This window comes from Anomaloglossus baeobatrachus, chromosome 1 (assembly GCF_048569485.1).
Source record: "Anomaloglossus baeobatrachus isolate aAnoBae1 chromosome 1, aAnoBae1.hap1, whole genome shotgun sequence".
In the NCBI taxonomy this organism is placed as follows: domain Eukaryota; kingdom Metazoa; phylum Chordata; class Amphibia; order Anura; family Aromobatidae; genus Anomaloglossus; species Anomaloglossus baeobatrachus.
Window position 1 is genome coordinate 846,885,498 of NC_134353.1, and position 25,499 is coordinate 846,910,996.

Consider the following 25,499-nt stretch of genomic DNA (forward strand, 5'->3'; position numbering starts at 1 on the left):
GAACACACTCTTTGCCCTCTTAGGCGAGGTAAACTGGTGCTTTTCTGCCAGAGAGGGTTGTTCCTCTGATACTGGCGGATTGAGGTCCAGTACAGAATTAATGGACGCAATCAAATCACTAACATCTGAGTCACTTTCGGACAGATCAATGGGGTACATGGAGTTAACCTCCGAGCCCTCTGTAAAGGCATCCTCATCCTGCGAGTCAGCTCTGGAATCAGAGCCGCGGGACGAGGAAGGAGAGGGAACCCTGCGTCTCTTCTTAGAAGGACGGGGTCTGGGACCAGATGATGAATCCTCTGTGAGCTCCGGTCCAGAGAGAGCCCTAGCAGCAGAGGCACCCTGTGAAGGGGGCTGATGCATGTTCAGCAAAGTCCTGGACAGAAGTCCCATGGAGTCAGCAAAAGACTGGGAGAGAGACCTAGAAAAGGATTCTACCCAAGCCGGGGGTTCAGCCACAGGAGCCGGAGCAGCCTGAGAGACCACTGGGGGTGCGACGCCAGGCTGAGGCACCGTCAGGTTAGAGCAGGCATCAAAATGTGGATAGGTGCTCGGTTCAGGCAGTAGGAGCTTACATGCAATGCATACTGAATACAGCTTTGGGGCCTTGCTCCTCGTGTGAGACATGCTGCTGGAGTGGGGGCTCTGCCAGAATGACCCCCAGAGAGTATATACAGAGGTCCACAACCAGAGGTTGTGGCTTACCAGACCGCTGGAGCGGTGTTGTGTGCCCCCCAGATCCCAAAGCCCAAGCACCTCAGCAAGGACGCTGCAGACCAGCGCTGTGATCGCAGGGAAAACGCTGAGAAAATGGCCGCCGGAGCGGAGAGGGGGCGGGACTTACTCTGGGAGCGGTATGTGGAGGGCCATAGAGACCTACAGGGGAGGAGACATGTACTCAGTGAGGAGTGTCCCTCCCCTGTGCAGAACGGCCGCCGGGCGGAGCCACGCTGTCCCTCTGCATGAATGACATGCGAGGGCAGTGAAACCGAAACTAGGCCTCCGGCGAAGCCGGGGCCTAAATTTGAGCGGTGCGGCCGGCGTGCAGGCACCATCTGCGCGGTTTTCAGGCGACAGCCAGAGGACCCGCCGGAAATGTCACAAAGTACACTCAGCACACTCTCCCACCATAATAAAGTACAGGGACCCCCAATATATAATTGTCTCAGGTACTTAGCTTGCTGAGACGCAGGGTTCCAAGTCCCTGGGGATGAGTGCTCCAGTCCAGCAGGATCCTGAAGGGCTGCGGATGGAGACCGGTCTCCTGCCAAGCATGGAGAACCGTGCTGGCTCCCACTTCAAGCCAGAGCCCAGGAGGGATGGTGAAGGAGCACGGCATGTAAGGCTCCAGCCTTGGAATCAACCTTAACAGCACCGCCGACACAGTGGGGTGAGAAGGGACATGCCGGGGGACCAGATTTGGACCCACTTTTCTTCAAATTCTTTCCAAAAATCAGATGAGAATGCATGTGTGGATGTATGCCTCCTGAACACAGCGATAAACTGGCTAGATCTGGTTCTCCAGGGGGTGTATAAGCTCAAAGGGAGGAGCTACACTTTTAAGTGTAGTACTTTGTGTGTCCTCCGGAGGCAGAAGCTAAACACCCATTGTCTGGGTCTCCCATAGGAACGATAAAGAAAAGTAAAGCAAAAGCCCAGTGTGAGCAAAGGCAACGTACAACTTGTACCAACACTTCTGCAGGACACTGCTGCGCTAAGGCTGCTTTCACACTACATTTTTTTTTTAACATGCGTCATAAACGTTTAACGCAAAAACAGATCCAGTGCAAATGCGTTTTCATTTCAATGCAATTGCAATGGACTCGCGCCAACATGCGTTCAAATGCGTTTGCGTGCGTTATAGTGAGGATACAGCGACTCGCAGTTTTTTTTAATTTTTTCAAAAACGCTACTTGTAGCTTTTTGAGCTGCGTCCAAATACTGCAAATTGCTGGATCCTGACTAAACAGCACGCAAACGCATGTGAACGCTGGCATGCTGATAGACAGGATCCTGCTTGCTCTACTGAGCATGCCCAGAAACCAGCCAGTCGTGATCAGTCTCTCTCTCCCTCTCTCCTCTCTCTGCCCCGCCTGAGAGCGGTGGACGCTCGTAACCAAGGTAAATATCGGGTAACCAAGCAAAGCGCTTCTTAGTTACCCAATGTTTACCTTGGGTACGTGTGCAGGGAGCCGGCTCCTAGTTACGAGCGTCCGCAGCTGCTAAGGTAAAAATCGGGAAGTCAAGCAAAGCACTTCACTTGGTTACCCGATATTTACCTTGGTTACAGCTTACCGCAGCTGTCAGATGCCGGCTCCCAGTCTCACGTTCAGTTCCCTTCACTCCCGATCACATGACTCCAATGCCCGCCCATAAACTTCAAGTGACAGGATCCTGCAAAGTAACATGCATTTTTCTCTGCAAAACAGGATCCGCTTTTGCAGCAAAAAAACGTTCATGAGGCATGCTAAAAAACGTAGTGTGAAAACAGCCTAAGCCACATCAAAGATTCAAAAGCAAAAATTATTTTATATCAGAATTGATTAAATGTCTAAATGACACCGACCTAATAGCCGTGCCACCTTTCATGTAAGACTCAGTGCAGGTGACCCCTACTGACTGAGCAACTTGGAGCGATTTGACCCCTATAATATATACATACCTTCCTTTCACTTCTCCAAACAGTCCACATTATCTTATAACGGTGATAAATGGTCATCACAAAATATACAGGACATCTCTCAAGAGATTCAGCTGCACACATTTTATAGTTAAAAATCACAGACAACCCAAATGAACTGCAGCCCCAAGGTTCATGCCTCCCCGATTAATGGATCGCTGCTAAGGAATTTACTAGTGTGCACAACTTCTCTATGGTCTACCTATAAAAGGGATCACTACACATTAAATCGCACAGTTTTGGGTTGAAAATTTATAAGATGAGAAGTGAGCAAGAATAAGACCAAAGCCACTGCACCAGAATAGTAATAAACACTGACAGCTCCTCTGTAAAGGGCTGAATGCGGATTACAGTCTTCTCCACTGTGTTGCGGAGATATCGGCTTTTAACATTTCGGGCACCCGACATGCAGATCTCCTGTGCAACCAAGGGACGTTTATCACAGATCCTGTTCTGGGGTGCTTACTTTTTCCCCCCCCTGTACGATGCTGCTCAATAAGAAGGGAGGGTTATACTAGGAGGAATAAGAAGAACCCCATTTTCAGTGTGACCTGGTGATACTTGTTGCATCCCTTAGAATGTAAGCCCGCAAGGGCAGGGCCCTCTTTCCTCTGTACCAGTCTGTCTACTGTAACTTGTATATGTATTTTGTATGTAACCCCCCTTGTCATGTACCGCACCATGGAATCAATGGTGCTCTATAAATAAATAATAATAATCTCTTGACCACGCTGGGGACACCTCACTCCCTTCCCGTCATTACAGCATCGCTAGAGAGGACCACTCCAGCATCGGAGCAGTGAGGATCATCATGGGAGCAGGTTTGTCACATACAACGCTCTGCACCTACTACATATATAAAAGGCACATAGCTTCAATCTCCTCAACTCTGTACAACTCTGTATGTCACAAACGCTGATCCAATCATGATCTTCAGTGCTCTGACACTGGTATATCACCTACTAGGCAGCTTAGTGTAGTTCTGATAGAATGATTATTTTATCACCAGGAGATTATCACTAGAGGACTAGTAAAGCGGCTGCCCAGTAGTCCAAGCCCACCCCCACCACCACCAACTGGCAGCTTTCTGCCTATGTAGAGCACACAAGCTGCCAATCCGAATCTGTGCAAAATTTGCAAATCTTGACATTTTCATGGGACAAGGGTGGAGGCCACAGCTCATTTAATTAAAAGGAATGTGTCAGCAGGTTTTTGTTATTAAGTCTGAGAAGAGCATGATGTATTGGAAGAGACGCTGATTCCAGCAATGTCATTTACTTGGCTGCTTGTAGTTTCAATAAAACCACTGTTTCACCAACAGGAGTGTGTCACTACAGGACTATGCCATGCGGTCCTCATGCTGTGTAATCCCGACTCACCAGTGATTAGCAATTTTCTGCCACAGCACAGTCTACACACACAGAACGTTGGTGGCGTTATACAGAGCTCAGCATTCAGGATCTGCTACATCTTCGGCTGCTTTCACACTACATTTTTTTAACATGCGTCATGAACGTTTTTTTTAACGCAAAAACGGATCCAGTGCAAATGCGTTTTCATTTCAATGCATTTGCAATGGACTCGCGTCAACATGTGTTCACATGCGTTTGCGTGCGTTATAGTGAGGATCCAGCGAGTTGCAGTTTTTTTTACTTTTTTCAAAAACGCTACTTGTAGCAATTTTGAGCTGCGTCCAAATACTGCAAATTGCTGGATCCTGACTACACTGCACGCAAATGTATGTGAACGCTGGCATGCTGATAGACAGGATCCTGCTTGCTCTACTGAGCATGCCCAGAAACCAGCCTGGCGTGATCAGTCTCTCTCTCCTCTCTCTCCCGCCAGAGAGCGACGGACGCTCGTAACCAAGGTAAATATTGGGTAACTAAGCAAAGCGCTTCGCTTAGTTACCCGATGTTTACCTTGGTTATGTGTGCAGGGAGCAGGCAGCCCGGCTCCTAGCAGCTACGGACGCTCGTAACCAAGGTAAATATCGGGTATCCAAGCAAAGCACTTCACTTAGTTACCCAATGTTTACCTTGGTTACCAGGGCCTGCAGCTGTCAGATGCCGGCTCACAGTCTATCACGTTCAGTTCCCCTCACTCACGATCACATGACTTCAATGCCCGCCCATAAACTTCAAGTGGCAGGATCCTGCAAAATAACACATGCGTTTTTCTTTGTAAAAACAGGATCCACTTTTACAGCAAAAAAAAGTTCATGACGCATGTTAAAAAAACGTAGTATGAAAGCAGCCTTAAGGTGATAAAATAGTGATTATATCAAAACTGCAGCAAGCATCCTAATAGGTGACACATTGGTGGAGTCACATTATGCTTCTCTCAAATAGAATACCACAAATTTGGTGAAGGATATTTTGTCAAGTAGCAGGGGTGACTTTAGATGGATGGTTGCTATTATGCCTTGAGGAATTTCAGATTTTTGCATTAAAAGGGGTTGTCCACTACTCCGACCACCCATTCTCAATCACGGTTTCCCACAAGGAAAATACACTAGACAGGAAGAGACCATAGCGCGACATGGTGTTATCCGTGAGATGTTAGGAGACTAGCATACAGGGACTTTCTCACCTGGTAAAGTTGTGTGAGACCGCTGCTGCAGACCCCGGTGGAGACAGCTGAACAGTATAAGACGGGGGTGAGACCGCAAGCAGCGCTGCCAGGTGAAGAATTCAACTGTGATTGTACTGATGAAGGAGATTACTCTGAAACACGTTCAATAAATCCAATTCTGGGGCGTTTCATCTGATTTCTTTACACAGCAGCACAGGCGTTCTCACCACCATCTTCCACTGCTCAGCCAAGAAAAATAAGAGCAGCTATACTCACCTTCAGCGCCATTCCAGCAATGTTGGCACTGGCTGTCCCATGGCTCACAGCCACTTCCCTGTCCTGTGGATGTAACTGACATACAGAGGAAGACAAAGCTATGGCCCCTTTCTCACTTCCTATGGATGTCTGATTTGGCGGAAGGAGGGGACAGTGATGCAGCCACTGATTGGCCACAGGCATCGCATCAATGCCAGCGCCAACGTCACTGGAATGGCGCCTACACTGGAGGCGAGAACAACTGCGATAATTACACTTGCGGGAAACATACTGATTGAGAAGGGGCTGTCAGTAGAGGACAATCCCTTTTAAATACCAGACATACTGCAGGATTGAGCCTCGGGGTGATTAAGTAAATCATAAATAGGACATTTCCTTATTATATGTTACTAGAATGTGCGGATAATAAAACGTTGCATATGTTGTTCTCTTTACTCATGTATTTCTTGCCCTGCTTGTTTATTTATTTATTGTGGGGATGGTGGGGCTTATTTGTGAGCTTTCCTGTCTTGTCATATGCTGTGATAAAAATAAAACAACTTAAACAGTGCCTTGCGAAAATATTCAGCCCCCTTGAATTTTTCAACCTTTTCCCACATTTCAGGCTTCAAACATAAAAGATAAAAACGTTAATGTTATGGTGAAGAATCAACAACAAATGGGACACAATTGTGAAGTAGAACGAAATTTATTGCTTATTTTAAACTTTTATAAAAAATAAAACTGAAAATTGGGGCGCGCAATAATATTTGTCTCCTTTAAGTTAATACTTTATAGCGCCACCTTTTGCTGCGATTACAGCTGCAGTCGCTTGGGGTATGTGTCTATCAATTTTGCACATCAAGACTGAAATTCTTGCCCATTCTTCCTTTGCAAACAGCTGGAGCTGAGTGAGGTTGGATGGAGAGAGTTTGTGAACAGCAGTTTGCAGCTCTTTCCACAGATTCTCGATCGGATTCAGGTCTGGACTTTGTCTTGTCCATTCTAAAACCTGGATGCCTTTATTTGTGATCAATTCCATTGCAGATTTTGCTTTATGTTTTGGATCATTGTCTTGTTGGAAGACAAATCTCCGTCCCGGTCTCAGGTCTTTTGCAGACTCCAGCAGGTTTTCTTCAAGAATGGTCCTGTATTTGGCTCCATCTATCTTCCCATCAATTTTAACCATCTTCCCTGTCCCTGCTGAAGAAAAGCAGGCCCAAACCATGATGCTGCCACCACCATGTTTGACAGTGGGGATGGTGTGTTCAGGGTGATGAGCTGTGTTGCTTTTATGCCAAACATATTGTTTGGCATTGTGCCCAAAAAATTCAATTTTGGTTTTACGTGACCAGAGCACCTTCTTCCACATGTTTGGTGTGTCTCCCAGGTGGCTTGTGGCAAACTTTAAATGACACTTTTTATGGACATCTTTGATAATTGGCTTTCTTCCTGCCACCTCTTCCATAAAGGCCAGATTTGTGCAGTGTACGACTGATTGTTTTCCTATGGACAGACTCTCCCACCTCAGCTGTAGATCTCTGCAGTTCATCCAGAGTGATCATGGGCCACTTGGCTGCATCTCTGATCAGTCTTCTCCTTGTTTGAGATGAAATTTCTGAGGGACGGCCAGGTATATTAGCAGTGGTATGATAACTCCTTCCATTTCAATATGATCACTTGCACAGTGCTCCTTGGGATGTTTACAGTTGTGGAAATCTTTTTGTAACCAAATCTGGCTTTAAATTTCTCCACAACAATATCACAGACCAGCCTGTTCTGTTCCTTGGTCTTCATGATTCTATCTGCGCTTTAAACAGAACCCTGAGACTATCACAGAGCAGGTGCTTGGAGACTTGATTCCAAACACGTGGATTATATTTATCATCATCAGTCATTTAGGACAACATTGGATCATTCAGAGATCCTCAATGAACTTCTGGAGTGAGTTTGCTGCACTGAAAGTAAAGGGGATGAATAATATTGCACGCCCCAATTTTCAGTTTATTTTGTTTTACAAAAGTTTAAAATAAGCAATAAATTTTGTTCAACTTCACAATTGTGGCCCACTTGTTCTTGATTCTTCACCATAACATTAAAAGTTTTATTTTTATGTTTAAAGCCTGAAATGTGGGAAAAGGTTGAAAAAGAGGTCGATATCTATGTGTAAATTTCTGCATATATGGATTATTAATCCCATTTACTTTACTGCTGCTGTATTCCGTTCCGGATATTCAAAAAGAAAATCCAGATGGAAAATCTGCAGCAATCCCAGTATATGTGGTGTGGACACACCTAACAAAGAGCCTGCCTGGATATGAGGATGGACTGCGGGTCATTGTATAGGCTTATGCCTGTTAAAGATTTATGTTCTAATCTCAACATCAAACCTTCATATAAAGTAACCGCAGTCAGTTCTGAAATATACTTCTTATAGGTGTACTAATTTTTTCTCCCTAAAGGCCCCTTTACACACTGAGACTTTCAGCGATCCCACCAGCGATTCCAACCTGGCCGGGATCGCTACAAAGTCTCTGGTGAGTCTCTGGTGAGCTGTCAAACAGGCAAACCTGGCCAACGACGCAACAGCGATCTGGACCTGCAGAACGACCTAGCTAGTCAAACACTGGAAACGAGTGATGTGTCACAATATCTGTCAATCACTATTCTCTGTCAGTCGGTCTCTCCCTCTCGGTCTCTATTCTCTCTCTGTCGGTCCGTCACTATCTCTGTCCCTCTCTCACAGTCTGTCGGTCATTTTCCCCTCCTCTCTCTACTCACCGATCCCCGGCCCGGCGCTGCACGGCATTCACACTGCTGCGGCGGCTTTTACTATTTTGAAAAAGCCGGCCGCTCATTAAACAATTTCGTATTCCCTACTTTCCCCGCCCACAGGCGCCTATGATTGGTTGCAGTGAGACACGCTCCCACGCTGAGTGACAGGTGTCACACTGCACCCAATCACAGCAGCCGGTGGGCGGGTCTATACTGTGCAGTGAAGCACAGCTGGAAGCGACGCTGGAGGTCCGTGGATTACGCCGGACAAGGAGGGCTTTTTGGGGCTTATTAAATTGGTGATGAGGGAATGTGTTTGTGTTTTTTATTTCTAATAAAGGATTGTTCAGGTGTGTGTGTTTATTTACTGTAATTTACAGATTAATTATGGAAGGTTTCTCGGGGAGACGCCTGACATGATTAATCTAGGACTTATTGTCAGCTATGGGCTGCCAATAACTCCTTATTACCCCGATTTGCCAACGCACCAGGGCAAATCGGGAAGAGCTGGGTACAGTCCCAGAACTGTCGCATCTAATGTATGCGGCAATTCTGGGCGGCTGCTGACTGATAATGTTAGGCTGGGGGGCTCCCCATAACGTGGAGCTCCCCACCCTGAGAATACCAGTCTTCAGCCGTATGGCTTTATCTGGCTGGTATTAAAATGGGGGGGGACCGCACGCCGTTTTTTTTAATTATTTATTTCACTGCACAGTATAGACCCGCCCACCGGCTGCTGTGATTGGGTGCAGTGAGACACCTGTCACTCAGCGTGGGGGCGTGTCTCACTGCAACCAATCATAGGTGCCTGTGGGCGGGGAAAGTAGGGAATACGAAATTGTTTAATGAGCGGCCGGCTTTTTCAAAAGAGGAAAAGCCGCCGCAGCAGTGTGAATGCCGTGCAGCGCCGCGCCGGAGATCGGTGAGTATGAGAGAGGAGGGGAAAATGACCGACAGACTGTGAGAGAGGGACAGAGATAATAGAGACCGAGAGGGAGAGACCGACTGACAGAGAATAGTGATTGACAGATATTGTGACATCACTCGTTTCCAGTGTTTAAGTCCCCTTTACACACAGACTTTGCTGCACAGCGGGAAACAAAGGACCAAAGAATGGTCCTGAACGATTTGTAGCGATCAGCAACTTGACAGCAGGGGCCAGGTCGCTGATGTGTTTCACACACTGCAATGTCGCTGGGGAGGTCGCTATTACGTCACAAAACCGGTGACGTTACAGCGATGTCGTTTACGATGTTGCAGTGTGTAAAGCCACCTTAAAATGTCACACAGGCAGACACCAGCTCAATACCATGACCAAGCAATGTTTCCTTATCAAGTTCCCTGCACGCATTTATTACCCTGCTGCTCTCAGGGCAAAAGGAATTTCATCCCAGAGATAAAATGTAGACTTTGCATAACATAGGCAGATATCTATCTAGCACACTCCATTCCAACAGCACTGTACTAGATACGATCATATAAGACAACAAGTATATACCAGGATGCCAAATGTAACTCTTTAAACTGGAAATGTCTAGTCTGACTGCAAATAATGTAGATCTACACTCAGGGTTAAGGCCCCGTCACACTAAGCAACATCGCTAGCAACATCGCTGCTAACGAACAACTTTTGTGACGTTGCTAGCGATGTTGCTGTGTGTGACATCCAGCAACAACCTGGCCCCTGCTGTGAGGTCGTTGGTTGTTGCTGAATGTCCTGGGCCATTTTTTAGTTGTTGCTGTCCCGCTGTGAAGCACAGATCGCTGTGTGTGACAGCGAGACAGCAACAACTAAATGTGCAGGCAGCAGGAGCCGGCTTCTGCAGAGGCTGGTAACCAATGTAAACATCGGGTAACCAAGAAGCCCTGTCCTTGGTTACCCGATATTTACCTTTGATACCAGCCTCCCCCGCTCTCACTGTCAGTGCCCTCTGTGCACATGTAGCTAGCTGCAGGACACATCGGGTTAATTAACCTGATGTGTGCTGTAAGTAGGAGAGCAGGGAGCCAGCGCTAAGCAGTGTGCACTGCTCCCTGCTCTGTGCACATTTAGCTGCAGCACACATCGGGTAATTAACCCGATGTGTGCTGTACTAGGAGAGCAAGGAGCCAGCGCTCAGTGTGCGCTGCTCCCTGCTCTCTGCACGTGTAGCTGGTCACTGGTTGCTGGTGAGCTCACCAGCAACTCGTGTAGCCACGCTCCAGCGATCCCTGCCAGGTCAGGTTGCTGGTGGGATCGCTGGAGCGTCGCAGTGTGACAGCTCACCAGCAACCTCCTAGCAACTTACCAGCGATCCCTATCGTTGTTGGGATCGCTGGTAAGTTGCTTAGTGTGACGGTACCTATAGGCTATGTGCACACAGTGCGTTTTTAGCGGCGTTTCTGGGGTGCGTTTTTGGCCTCAAAACTGCATGACTTTGCTTCCCCAGCAAAGTCTATGAGTTTTCAATTTTGCTGTCCACACACAACTGTTTTTTTAAGCTGAGTTTTTGAGCTTTAAAAAAAAAAAAATGGACATGTCAATTCTTTCCTGCGTTTTTCTGCATTTTCCCCCCATGCAATGCATTGGAAAACCGCAGAAAAACGCAGAGATCAAAAACGCAGCAAAACGCAGCCAAAAACGCACCAAATCGCGGTAAAAACGCATGCGTTTTTTGCCGCTTTTTTTGACGCGGGTGCGTTTGTGCGTTTTTAGCAGCCAAAAACGCAGCGTCAAAAAAACGCAGTGTGTGAACTTAGCCTTAGTTCGTATGATGAGTTATAGACACAGAAAATTATGTCTTATTAGAATAAAAAAGTGTAAGTTACTTACAATGGAATCAGCGTCCGCATTCTCCCTGCCGAAAAGAGAACACACAGGTTATAAGGGAATCTGGTGCCAGATGGTTGCACGGTCCTATGTTCACACTCCCACCCTGCCCGTCACAACTATTACTACTCAGAAATTACATAATCTTTTCTCAGAGATGACAATAACTACCACACAAAACTGGGCAGCTCCAGGATTATGCTGAAACACAAAGTATCTAATGGACACCACTGGACATCAGTCATAATGTAAGCATATTGTACATTAAAAGCACCACTACAGCGTTTTTTTTTTTTATTGCACCACTGGAGTGGTGCTTTAAATGTAAGCCCCCTGTTTCATACTATCACGTTAGCTCCTGTCGGTGTCCTGTGATTTGTGACCTGCTGGCTGCTCCAGTATTTCATGGAGAGCGCCAGAGGTCACAACTCAATACAAGTCTATGAAAGCCTCGTTCTGGCTCTCATTATTCACAGAAAGGAATGGTTTTAAGTGAACTAACCAATATTTCACAGAAACAAAATCACTTTCTAAAATATCAATTCTTTATTGTACAAATTTTTTTTTTTTTTTTATAAAAAAATACATACAATTCCTATAGGATATACATAGACAAAATAGTCAACAAGCAGCCAAATACAACGAACAATACAATAGACCTAGACCGATCATATAGCAGAAAGACCAGTGATATCCCCCAGCCGGGTTCAATATATCACTGTGCCAATCAACCTATTAATATATATGGTTGGAAAATTTAGTCTAGGCGTGTCTACACCTGGACATTCCCATAGGTCCAAAATAAGGAAATTGGGAGTACCCAGAGTCTATTTGCCTCAGACAGAATTGTCCTCAAGGTCACAACGTGTTTATATGACATTATTTGCAAAACTCCTGATTACATTTCATTAAATATTTTTCACCCGACGCATTTCTCCTCCTACACCGGAGGCTCATCAGGGGTGTATATAGTATGTCATAACACATTTAATTCATATAGACAAAAGAAATAGTGAGGCGAGGCATATACAGATATCACAGTGTTACAGAGAAAACCTTATCACTGAATATTTTTTCAGCTGTTCTCTAGATTTTAATCCAAATTTCTCTAGGACAGAATTGAGTTTCTTCAGTTTTTATTAAAGGTTTTGACTGATATCTAAGGGTGGGGCAGAAAATTGCCCAGTCGAGGTGCACACTCCACATCAATTAACATAGACAATGGTTTTCATTAGTCCATACGCTGATACGCAGATAATCTCAGCAGGTGCTTAAACAAGGTGTTGTTTTTAATGTGGAATGCTCCAGGACCTCCTCACATGGCTGATGTTCACATATATACATATATATTAATAGGTTGATTGGCACAGTGATATATTGAACCCGGCTGGGGGATATCACTGGTGTTTCTGCTACATGATAGGTCTAGGTCTATTATATTGTTCATTGTATTTGGCTGCTTGTTGACTATTTTGTCAATCTATATCCTATAGGAATTGTATGTATTTTTTATAAAAAAATTTTTTTTAGTACAATAAAGAATTGATATTTTAGAAAGTGATTTTTTCAGTGAAATATTCGTTCTGGCTCTCATAGACTTGCATTCAGAACTTGTAACCTAACTTTTGACTTTTGGCCAGTTAGAAATTAGTCACCAGACGGCACCGAGGGACCGGAGTGGTGCCAAAAAACAATTGAGCTGTTGGAGAGGGAGTATAAGACCAGGGGCAGGGACCTTAGAATAAAATCTCCAAAGATGGGGGGAGGGGAACATGCTGGGGTAGTGCTTGTAGTAGAGCTATACACATCTTTGACATGGAGAATTGATTTTTACATTTATCAGAGGTAACAATTTACACAAGTTTAAGGCTGTAATCTCTATTGCATCTCTCGTCATCTGACCTCCTAATAACCAGTTTACAGCCTGCTCCTAGTTTCTCACTTTTCTCATGTGGCCCGGTCTATTTCAGCAGTAAGGGAGTGTCCAAGCACATTAATACCCTCATGATACTAATCGTTATTAATATACCACCAACATATATTACATCGTACTTTACAATTCAGATATTAGGCAGTAACAAAGTGAATGAACAATCCAAACGAGTGAGAGCCCTGTTAATAAGAGCTTTCAATCTATGATGTCATGACAGCATATCTACATCAATGTAGTAAAAGCCCATGAGACGTCTCCTCTACGGTTTCAATATGTGCTTAAGCACACCAATGATAGGACGTTTGTGACCTGCCCTCCCTGAAACCTTGAATGCCTCCCTCCCTCTCCACACTCTGACTTGAAAGAATGGTCATAATCTTTAAACCAATGCACTAAATGATAATCAAACAACTAATAGTGGATACTAAATGGTGGAGAAGCCACAGCTGATAAAGATTTCTTTAGGTCTGAAAAATCAGAATAAGTTGGAGTAGGAAGAAGTAGCATCTCTTTGTGCAACTTTTCACATTCAATAACTATATGCTATGGTAATCATACTATCCCAATCAGTACTTACACAGACTCCGTGCCATCCTTCTTCCTTATTTTAGTTGGAAGACCAAAAGTCTTTCTTTTCTTCTGCTTTACCCCTGAAATTACAATACTGACTTTAGGTACTGAAATTAATTGCACTTTATTTATAGAGCAATAAATAGAACCCTTCTGGTTGCCCAATGATATGACGTAACAGAGCGTACCTTCTACAGCCACGGCCGCGTTGCATTCCTCAAATTCAATGGGACCTAGACAAAAAAAACCCCTGAAGTTCAGTAAAAATGATTTCTTTATAACCAATATGCTGTAGATTAATAGAAAAGCCAAAAAATTAAGGTTACAAGCAGATTTGTAAGTAACCACGTCATCAATGCATCCCCAATATTCTAATCAAAAGTTCTGCTATATTATTTTGTGTATTGTAGAGATTTATAAGAATAAACACTAAATCAATTGTCACTAATGACCTGGGATTTATGGCATGTTTAATGTTTAAAAAAAACCCTTAGATTATGGTGAAAATAATTGAATCACATTTCCGCCATGTACAGTGACAGCGCTGCGGACACGATGCACGCCGCATCATCGCCCCCTAGTGCCCATAAGTGTGTAGGACATGATCATGTGAAACGCAGATTAAAAAAAATATATTAAAAAGCAGAATGGTGTTTTGTAAATGTGGGATTTTATTACATATTGTACTAAATTTAATAAACAAGAATAGTTGGTGTTAAGATTTATTAAAGATATATGAGTATGTGTGTGAGTACACACTATAGTCGAAGGTTTAGTGGTCATGCATCTTATACCTTGGTTTATCCCAAATATTAAGCTATATGAAACAGACAAAAGCTTGAAAACAGATATATTCTATCGCTATGTTCCATAATGATAGCTATCTATTTACGTAGTTGGCTCTTGTTTTAGACTGTCTACAAACAGATGGTCGTAAGAAAAGACACCACATTGAAACTAATGCGGGCGTCACACGAGACGATCTATTGTGCGATATGTAGTCGGGGTCACGGTTTTCGTGACGCACATCCGGCATCGTTTACGACGTCGTCCCGTGTGACACCTACGAGCAACGCAGAACGTTCGCAAATCGTGTATCGTTGACACGTCGTTTATTTTTAAAAAGTCGCTTATTTTTCTTTGCGCCGGTTGTTCATCGTACCCGGGGCAGCACACATCGCTCCGTGTGACACCTCGGGAACGATGAACACAGCTTACCTGCGTCCCGCGGCTCCCGCCGGCTATGCGGAAGGAAAAAGGTGGGCGGGATGTTTACGTCCCACTCATCTCCGCCCCTCTGCTTCTATTGGCCGGCGGCTGTGTGACGTCGCTATGACGCCAAACGTCCCTCCCCCTACAGGAAGTGGATGTTCGCCGCCCACAGCGACGTCTCTTAGAAGGGAAGTACGTGTGACGGCGGTTTAACGACTTTGTGCGCCACGGGCAACTAATTGCCCGTGACGCACAAACGACGGGGGCGGGTACGATCACTCGTGCGATTGCAGGATAGATCGTACCGTGTGACGCCCGCATTACTCTACTCAATTCCAGGGTGCACAAAGCACTAAGTATACAATTTAATAATAGAAATGTGAAATCTATGTGTTCAGAGAGTGAGAATCTTTGTGCAATTAATGATCCAATTAAATGCAAATTATAAAAGGCAAGAAGAAATTAATTCTACTATCCTAACACCCAAAACGCAAGGATATTAGTATACAGTGGAACCTCGCTTAACGAGTAACCCACTTAACGAGAATTTCGCTTAACAAGCAAGGCTTTATGTAAATTTGTAACCCGGTTTACAAGAAAGTCTTGCTGTACGAGTAAAATCCTCACCGCACACACTTCCGGTTTCGTACATCCACCGCGCTCTAACCCACTCTTGCAGTCCACACAAACACACACATACAATATTATGCTCACATTACCTTCCATTCCACCGCCGGCCTCATGGTTCTTGTAGTCCGCCGGCTCATTGCGGCATCCTCGCGGCGAACTACAAGACCCAGGAGGCCGGCGATGGAACGGAAGGTAAGGTGAGCATATAATATAATATATGTGTACCTTCCGTTCCATCGCCGGCCTCCTGGGTCCTGTAGTTCGCCGGTATGGGCTGTGCAGCGGCAACCATAGCAACGAAGCAGGAAGTACTTCTGTCACCTGCTACTCAAAGGCAGCGCGCTGGCCAGAGGCAAGCGTCTCCTGCCTTTGACGTCAGCGCGCTGGCAGCGGAAGTTCCTCCCTCGTCGTTATGGTAACGTGATACACAGCCCGTACTAGCGAACAGCAAGTCCCAGCAGACCGGCGAGGGAACGGAAGGTAAGGTGAGCATAATATGTGCGTGTTTGTGTGTGTTAGTGTGAGTTTGTGCGTGTGTGGAATGGCACAATAGGGGACCAGTATGGGACATTTAACAAGTTGTGGAACAAATTGTCTGCATTGTAATGATTTCCTATGGGAAATCTTGCTCTGCTGAACGAGTAACTTGGTTAACAAGCAGTCCCAGAACGGATTGTTCTCGTTAACGAAGGTTCCACGTATCTGTATCTGAGAGGTAAGGTCCATTTGGATGAGGCTATACTTGGGAATAAGCATTCGTTAGTGCCCTCGTTCACGGATTATGTGTACACTTGCCGACATTCACCTGATAAATGGGTAAATCCATGTGCACACGTTGAGTGTTTGGTGAATCTTTTACCTCAGTATTTTTTAGCCAAAATCAGGAGTGGCACAATCAGAGGAAGAGTCTAATAGATACAGCAGTGGTGCCAGTGTTTCTATCACCCACTCCTACTTTTGGCTTACAATAATGAGATGAAAAAATTCACTGAATATTCATCGTGTGCACGTGGCCTAAAACACTAAACAAGATGTGCTGCCGATGATCATGTGCACACAATGATGGTATAACAGCTCTGTGTGCGAAGAATTCTGGTCCGGCATGTCTATACAAACCAAAAAAGTGACTTGCTGGTTGTTTAATGGGCGAAGCAATCTCCTTCAAAATTTGCCCTTAGGTCTTGAGGGTCAGATCCAGAAGAGCCTGTTGTTCCGAATTGATTCCTAACAATCTAGAAAATAACCTCATTTGTAGCCACTATTGTACATTTCTGAGTGCGGACCCACAACCACTGATAAGACCTTACAGATGATATGACACTATGGCCCTAAATTCATCATGACCGTTGTTGTATACGCCATTCTTGATCAGGTGGCGTGCTGGAGTCACAAATGAGTCATCTTCAGGCATCTTCAGAGGGGCACGAGCCTCGCCACAAATCTTTCTCCAATCAGAGACTCCAATCACAGCTAATCATGAATTAGACGAGAGAACAACGCTATGCCTCGTCCTACCCCAGCACAATGCATTTTGGTGAAGCTGGCCAAAAAACTGACATGAAAATGCCAAAAGGAAGAAACATTTTTGTGTATCCTCACGCTGTACTAAAATATTGCAACTTTCCAGAGTGTTTTATGCTAGATTACTGGTATAAAAACACTTTGATGAATTGGGGTCTGCCAAATCCATGTAATCTAAAAGCAGGTATACACCACCCCACAAGCAGCATTAGAGGAGCCCTGTTCAACTATAGGTTTTTGTATTAACAATTATTTAATGCTTGTTAAGACCGGTAAACTGCACTCCAATGTGCACAGGAAGATCAGTAAAAGGTTGCTCGGTGTGCATAACCTGCCATTGTTCTTGGCAGCACAAATCTAGTTTACATAGAACAATGTGCTGGCGAGATTGATGCTTTTAAGTCAGCTTACAGATCATTACACCCAACAAATGAGTGTTTTGTTTGCAGTCAGGGGATTGGCAGCCTGTTTACCATCTGTGATTATCGGTGACATGAGTTCCTAGGCACACCTTCCCAATAACCGGAGGGTGTAAGGGTACCGTCACACTTTAGCGACACAGCAGCGATCCCACCAGCGATCTGACCTGGTCAGGATCGCTGCTGCTTTGCTACATGGTCGCTGGTGAGCTGTCAAACAGGCAAATCTCACCAGCGACCAGCCCCCAACCAGCAGCGACGTGCAAGCGACGCTGCGGTTGCAGGGAGGCGGCGTCTGGAAGCTGCGGACACTGGTAACTAAGGTAAACATCGGGTATGGTTACCCACTGTTTACCTTAGTTACCAGCGCACACCGCTTAGCGCTGGCTCCCTCCACTCATAGCCACAGCACACATCGGGTTAATAAGCAAACCTTTGCTTATTTACCCAATGTGTCCTCCGGCTACGTGTGCAGGGAGCAGGAGCCGGCAGCACAGACAGCGTGAGAGCTGCAGACGCTGGTAACGAAGGTAAATATCGGGTAGCCACCTTGGTTACCCGATGTTTACCTTGGTTACACCTTACCGCAGGCTGTCAGACGCCGGCTCCTGCTCCCTGCACATTCAGGATTGTTGCTCTCTCGCTGTCACACACAGCGATGTGTGCGTCACAGCGGGAGAGCAACAATAAAAAAAACGAACCAGGGCTGTGTGTAACGAGCAGCGATCTCACAGCAGGGGCCAGATCGCTGCTCAGTGTCACACACAGCGAGATCGCTAATGAGGTCACTGCTGCGTCACAAAAACCGTGACTCAGCAGCGTTCTCAGTAGCGATCTCGCTGTGTGTGAAGTACCCCTAAATCCAGTGTAGGGTGGAAGTGTGTGTTCATAAGAGAAGGAAAGAGCACCACTAGAATGAATTCACCTGCTGGGTGCACAGACACAGCCCATCACTGGCTAAGGTAGAACATGCACCCCCTCACGGCAATGCTAAATATCTGCCAGGGCAGGATAGACATATGTGTGGAAAATTACCACCAAGGCACTACATAGGCACCACACAGACACCTCAGGAACGTGTGTTGCAAAAATTAAATTTTATTAGCAAAAGTTCTTTAGACTTGTCTTCTGGAAGTTTGTACATAAGCAAGTTCCTTCATTAAGAAGCTGAATTATTGGATGATGACACCATGCAACCACCCAGGGAGATATTACAACAGATGACCCTGATCCTCGTTGGCCTAGGAATAAGGCCCCTTTCACACATCAGTTTTTTGACGTCAGTCACAATCCGTCGAATTTAAAAAACAAAACAAAACTGATCCGGCGACTGATGCCAGTAGATCCGTTTTTTTCTCATCGACTTGTATTAGCGACGGATAGCCGCACGTTTCTATCGTTGGATTAGTCGAAAAATGTTTGTCCGTCATCCCGACGGAGAAGATGTCCACAGTAATGTTTTTTATGTATGTCAAAAAAAACAAAACAGACAGCGATGGATCCGTCGCCATCCGTCATTTGGTAAAATAGAAGCCTATGGGCGTAGGATCCATCGCCATCCATCATTTGGTGGAATGGAAGCCTACGGGCGCAGGATCCGTCGCCATCTGTCATTTGGTAGAATGGAAGCCTATGGACGCAGGATCCATCGCCATCCATCATTTGGTAGAATGGAAGCCTACGGGCGCAGGATCCGTCGCCATCTGTCATTTGGTAAAATGGAAGCCTATGGGCACAGGATCCGTCGTCATCCGTCAAATGATGGAATCCAGCGACGGATTCAGTTTTTTTTTTTACCGTGAGCATGGTTTATAACTTATTATTTAGCCGCCAGCTAGTCGGATCTGTCAAAAAACGGATCAGTTGCGTCAATTTAGCCACAATCTGCGACAGATCCGTCAAGAAAATGGATTGTGACTGATGACAAAAAACTGATGTGTGAAAGAGGCCTAAGGTACTAACATGTGCAAACGGAGAATCTGTTATTGCAGAATGCCGGCTAAGAAATCCATGGGAAAGGGAAAAACCAAGAACAAGGGTCTTACTTGAAGACTTTCTCCCCTTTATATGAGTGTGAGTTGCTACTTGCCTGACCTGTGCATGTAGCGTCATGGCGAGCAGTATGTCCGAGCAGCTACCATCACAGAAAGGCAGGTTGTTTGAGATTTTCCACATGGGAAAATGAAGCATTATTTAGTGTGAGGCTTGTGCAGGCTGTTTTCTCCTGTCTGCGCTTCCCATGCCACAGTGAGTGGCGAGGCTTTGCGTGTCTGGCATGGTGCCAGCTGACAGCCCAGCTGGATATCAGTGCACATCGTGACCCCCCTCCTGCAGCGTGTCACTTCAGGATCGTTTCCGCAGTAGAAAGTTTATTCAACCTCTCTCTGGAAATTCAGTGGACCGGCCATCATTCTGCTATTTAATCAGAGTGGGACATTTTATTTTTCTGACAGCACTAAAGCCAGAGAGCAATTCCTAATGAACAGCTTGATACAAGCCGAATCTCAAATGTTTTAGCCTCAATTAATTCTGCTGTCAAAACAAATGACTGCTCTTAGCTGTGCGATGTTAACGCTGGGTCAGTAAAGGTCGGGCCTGGGACTACACAATCAAGCTATTTTTCTGGATTTTCATATGAGCAGAGCAAGAGCGACGATGGACTAGAAATGCCATAAAGATGAGCGCCACACCCGCATTCCCATACTAACTGCTGGGACGCTGCGTCCACTCACCAGGGACTGAGCAAGCAAGTCTTCCTGGGACACGCACCCCCTGCAGAGCACGAAGAGTTAACATACCCAATATACACACACTAACCATTTAACCGCAATAAGCACGACTTATATCCCCTTCATGCCCATTGATATTTTCCCTTTTCCATTGTCATCCATTTTTTCCAAAAGCCAAAAGAGAATGTGCTAAAACAGTGTGGGGGGGGGGGAATTCACCCAAAACAATTACATTTTAGTGAACAAATAGTCAGGACAAGCAAAATAACAACCATTAAAACCATTTAAAAAGACAAATAGAGGCTGTAAATATGTATCACACATTACCATGAGGGCCAAAGAGCCAGATAACCTCCCATTATCACAGCACCATGAGGGTGGTACATGAAGGCCTGGGACACACGGGGACTAATGCGATCCTCACATGACACTCGGCTCACACTGTTAGTACAGCAGGAGCCGAGTGTCATGTGAGTGTCACTGTGACTGAGGTCCGATCATGCAATCGGACCTCAGCTGCAGGGGGCGGGCCGGCACTGAGGAAGGGAGGACCGGTGCTGCGGGGGGCGGGCCGGCACTGAGGAGGGGAGGGCCGGTGCAGCGGGGGGCGGGCCGGCACTGAGGAGGGGAGGGCCGGCACTGAGGAGGGGAGGGCCGGTGCTGCGGGGGGCGGGCTGGCACTGAGGAGGGGAGGGCCGGTGCTGCAGGGGGCGGGCCGGCACTGAGGAGGGGAGGGCCGGTGCTGCGGGGGGTGAGCCGGCACTGAGGAGGGGAGGGAGGGATTTATCTCCCTCTCTCCTCCGTAGCCGGCTATTGCCATTCTCGCCCTGCACTCGTGGTACACCGGTGTACCGCGAGTGCAGTGCGATCTTTCTCTCGCCCCATACACTTGAATGAGTGCGAGAGAAAGTCTCGCATTACAGTCGCAGCATGCTACTACTGTTTTCTCGGTCCAATTAGGGCACAGGTGTGCTGACACAGGCTAATATTGGTCCGAGTGGAATGCGATGTTTTATCGCATTCCACTTGGTCGGATTTTCAAGCCGTGTGTCTTAAGGCCCCGTCACACTAAGCAACATCGCTAGCAACATCGCTGCTAACGAACAACTTTTGTGACGTTGCTAGCGATGTTGCTGTGTGTGACATCCAGCAACAACCTGGCCCCTGCTGTGAGGTCGTTGGTTGTTGCTGAATGTCCTGGGCCATTTTTTAGTTGTTGCTGTCCTGCTGTGAAGCACAGATCGCTGTGTGTGACAGCGAGACAGCAACAACTAATGTGCAGGCAGCAGGAGCCGGCTTCTGCAGAGGCTGGTAACCAATGTAAACATCGGGTAACCAAGAAGCCCTGTCCTTGGTTACCCGATATTTACCTTTGATACCAGCCTTCCCCGCTCTCACTGCCTGTGCTGCCGGCTCCTGCTCTGTGCACATGTAGCTAGCTGCAGGACACATCGGGTTAATTAACCTGATGTGTGCTGTAAGTAGGAGAGCAGGGAGCCAGCGCTAAGCAGTGTGCGCTGCTCCCTGCTCTGTGCACATGTAGCTGCAGCACACATCGGGTAATTAACCCCATGTGTGCTGTACTAGGAGAGCAGGGAGCCAGCGCTAAGCATTGTGCGCTGCTCCCTGCTCTGTGCACATGTAGCTGCAGCACACATCGGGTAATTAACCCGATGTGTGCTGTACTAGGAGAGCAGGGAGCCAGCGCTCAGTGTGCGCTGCTCCCTGCTCTCTGCACATGTAGCTCCGTGCAGTGGTAACCAAGGTAAATATCGGGTTGGTTACCGATATTTACCTTAGTTACCAAGCGCAGCATCTTCCACGTGGCGCTGAGGTCTGGTCACTGGTTGCTGGTGAGCTCACCAGCAACTCGTGTAGCCACGCTCCAGCGATCCCTGCCAGGTCAGGTTGCTGGTGGGATCGCTGGAGCGTCGCAGTGTGACATCTCACCAGCAACCTCCTAGCAACTTACCAGTGATCCCTATGGTTGTTGGGATCGCTGGTAAGTTGCTTAAGGTCCAGTCACACTAAGCAACTTACCAGCGATCCCAACAACGATAGGGATCGCTGGTAAGTTGCTAGGAGGTTGCTGGTGAGCTGTCACACTGCGACGCTCCAGCGATCCCACCAGCAACCTGACCTGGCAGGGATCGCTGGAGCGTGGCTACACGAGTTGCTGGTGAGCTCACCAGCAACCAGTGACCAGCCCCCAGTCTCCTAGTTACAGCACACATCAGGTTAATTAACCCGATGTGTGCTGCAGCTAAATGTGCACAGAGCAGGGAGCAGCGCACAATGCTTAGCGCTGGCTCCTTGCTCTCCTAGTTACAGCACACATCGGGTTAATTGCCTGATGTGTGCTGCAGCTAAATGTGCACAGAGCAGGGAGCAGCGCACACTGCTTAGTGCTGGCTCCTTGCTCTCCTAGTTACAGCACACATCGGGTTAATTACCTGATGTGTGCTGCAGCTACATGTGCACAGAGCTGGAGCCGGCAGCACAGGCAGTGAGAGCGGAGGAGGCTGGTATCAAAGGTAAATATCGGGTAACCAAGGACAGGGCTTCTTGGTTACCCGATGTTTACATTAGTTACCAGCCTCAGCAGAAGCTGGCTCCCTGCTCACTGCACATTAGTTGTTGCTGTCTCGCTGTCACACACAGCGATCTGTGCTTCACAGCGGGACAGCAACAACTAAAAAATGGCCCAGGACATTCAGCAACAACCAACGACCTCACAGCAGGGGCCAGGTTGTTGCTGGATGTCACACACAGCAACATCGCTAGCAACGTCACAAAAGTTGTTCGTTACCAGCGATGTTGCTAGCGATGTTGCTTAGTGTGACGGGGCCTTTAGTGTGACTGGACCTTTAGGCCGAACTACAACACCAGCAAAGTAAGATATGGTGGAGTATTGTTTCTTATGGCACCACAAAGCAGATTAAGGTCAAACAATGGGGCTATGTATGTAGGGTGATAAGTCCATAAACCTATAAAGTGAGTAAATCAATACAAAGTAGATACAAGAACAAAATAGTAGCAAATAATGCCTAAATATACAATACCCTAGTACCAGAGTAGTAAAGTGCAAATGTAGAGCTGTAAGGGAGGAAATAGTGGGATGCAAGCCCCATGCGTATCGCCACCAGATGTGGCTTTCTCAAGGGCAGAATAAGTATGCTGGTGTTGTACCTCATGTACCACCCTCATGCATTGTGTTCCATCATATGGTTAATTTTCACTCCCTTCAGGGATTCAGTCCTTTTTATTGTAAATCTATCTTTAAATTTCTCCTTACGCTGTAATATCTGGGAGGTTATCTGGCTCTTTACCATGAGGGCCCAATGTGGGATACATGTTTACAGCCTCGGTTTGGCTTTTTAAAGGTTGTTTCTTTTGCTTGTCATGATTATTTGTTCAATAAAATTAGTTGTTTTAGGTGATTCTCCCCTGTTTTGGCACGTTTCATCTTTCTTCTTAAATTTTGCACTTCGCATATGTCAATAGAGATTCCCCTTAGGGGAATGGTGCCCTCCTCATTCAACTTTCTCTTTCTTACAAAAGCCATAACTTTTTTTATTTTACATCAATATTGCCATACGAGGGCTTATTTTATACGACACTATTGATTTTAACATATAGTGTACTGGAAATCAGGGGGAAACTAAAGTCAAAGTGTGGTGAAAATGCAAAAAAAGAAAAAAAATGCAATTCCACAATTTATTTATTTAATTTATTTACTTATTTATCACGCTCACTATATGGTAAAACTGACATGGCAAAATGATTCACCACATCAGTACGAGTTCATAGATACCAAACAAGCATGGTTTTATTTTCATTTGAGTAGTGGGAAAAAAAAAAAAAAAAAAATCAGAAGATGTCACTTTTGTTGCTATTTTCTGAGACTCGTTACGTTTTTATTTTTGGGGATCTGGGGCTCAGTAATGGCTGATTTTTTTGTGCCCTGAGCGGATGTTTTTACTGACACCATTTTCAGGTACCGTAGATATGAGATGCTTTGATTGCCTCTTATTGTAATGTTGCGTTGGTAAAAAAAAAACAAAAACAAAAACAAAACTAAGTCTGGTGTTTCTAGCTTTTTTTAGTTTTTTGTGTTACACTGTTTAGTTATCAGATGAATTTATTTTATTTTTTGATAGATCGGACACTTCTGAAAGCAGCAATATCAAATATTGTATGTGGGTTTTTTTTGTTTTTTTTTATCAATGGGGAAAAAGGTGAATATGGTGATTTCAACTTGGGGGGGGGGGGATTACTATTTTTTTTTTCATATTTTTAAAAGCTTTTTTCCCCCACTATTTACTAGTACTTGGTGTGATCTGATGATTGCAGCTTCATCTCTAAAGGCCCAGTTACACGCTACGATATATCTAACGATATGTCGTCGGGGTCACGACGTAAGTGCCGCACATCCGGCATTGTTTGATATATCGTGGCGTGTGACAGCTACGAGCGTCTGTGATCAAGCAAAAATACTCACCTTATCGTTGCTCGTTGACACGTCACTCATTTTCAAAAAAATCAAACGTCCTTCTGCGCGTCTGGTTGTTCATTGTTCCCGAGGAATCACACATCGCTCAGTGTGACACCACGGGAACGACGAACACCGCTTACCTGCGTCCTCCGGCAATGCGGAAGGAAGGAGGTGGGCGGGATGTTTCTGCCGCTGTGTGACGTTGCTGTGACACCGAACGTTTCTCCCCCTTCAGGAAGACGATGTTCGCCGCCCACAGAGAGGTCGTTTGGAAGGTAAGTGCGTGTGACGGGGGTTTACGACTTTGTGCAACACGGGCAACTAATTGCCCGTGCTGCACAAACGATGGGGGCGGATGCGATCGCACAACATATCGACACGTGTAACGGGCCCTTTAGGGACATTCATAGGGCCCTGTAGTATTTGTATATTGTATATGTTTACTCTAAGGCTATGTCCGCACGTTGCTTTTTACCTGCTTTTTTGCGGCTTTTTCAACTGCAGCGTTTAATGCCAAAATGGTTGTGTTCTGCTTTTCAAGCAAAGTCTATGGGAATTTGGGTTTCTTGTCCGCACTATGCAGTTCAAACTGCTGCCTTTTTGTTGCAGAACTTTGGTCAAAAACTCAGCTTTGCAGTGCAAAACCCAAATGGCAAAAACAATTCACATGACAATTGTTTTTGCCATTTGGGTTTTGCACTGCAAAGCTGAGTTTTTGACCAAAGTTCTGCAACAAAAAGGCAGCAGTTTGAACTGCATAGTGCGGACAAGAAACCCAAATTCCCATAGACTTTGCTTGAAAAGCAGAACACAACCATTTTGGCATTAAACGCTGCAGTTGAAAAAGCCGCAAAAAAGCAGGTAAAAAGCAACGTGCGGACATAGCCTAACTCCTGT

General features: G+C 45.9%; 1 protein-coding gene across 2 annotated transcripts in view; it reads right to left on the reverse strand.

Moving 5' to 3' along the window:
• The window catches only part of FCHO2 (FCH and mu domain containing endocytic adaptor 2), a 235,623-nt gene that overhangs the window by 70,978 nt on the left and 139,146 nt on the right, over nucleotides 1-25,499 (reverse strand). For both annotated transcript variants that reach the window (XM_075325194.1, XM_075325187.1), the window contains exons 9-11: nucleotides 13,785-13,829; nucleotides 13,604-13,676; nucleotides 11,097-11,121 (exon numbers count right to left, since the gene is read on the reverse strand). In XM_075325194.1, the coding sequence (XP_075181309.1) occupies nucleotides 11,097-11,121; nucleotides 13,604-13,676; nucleotides 13,785-13,829 (143 nt within the window). The remainder of the gene's footprint in view (nucleotides 1-11,096; nucleotides 11,122-13,603; nucleotides 13,677-13,784; nucleotides 13,830-25,499) is intronic.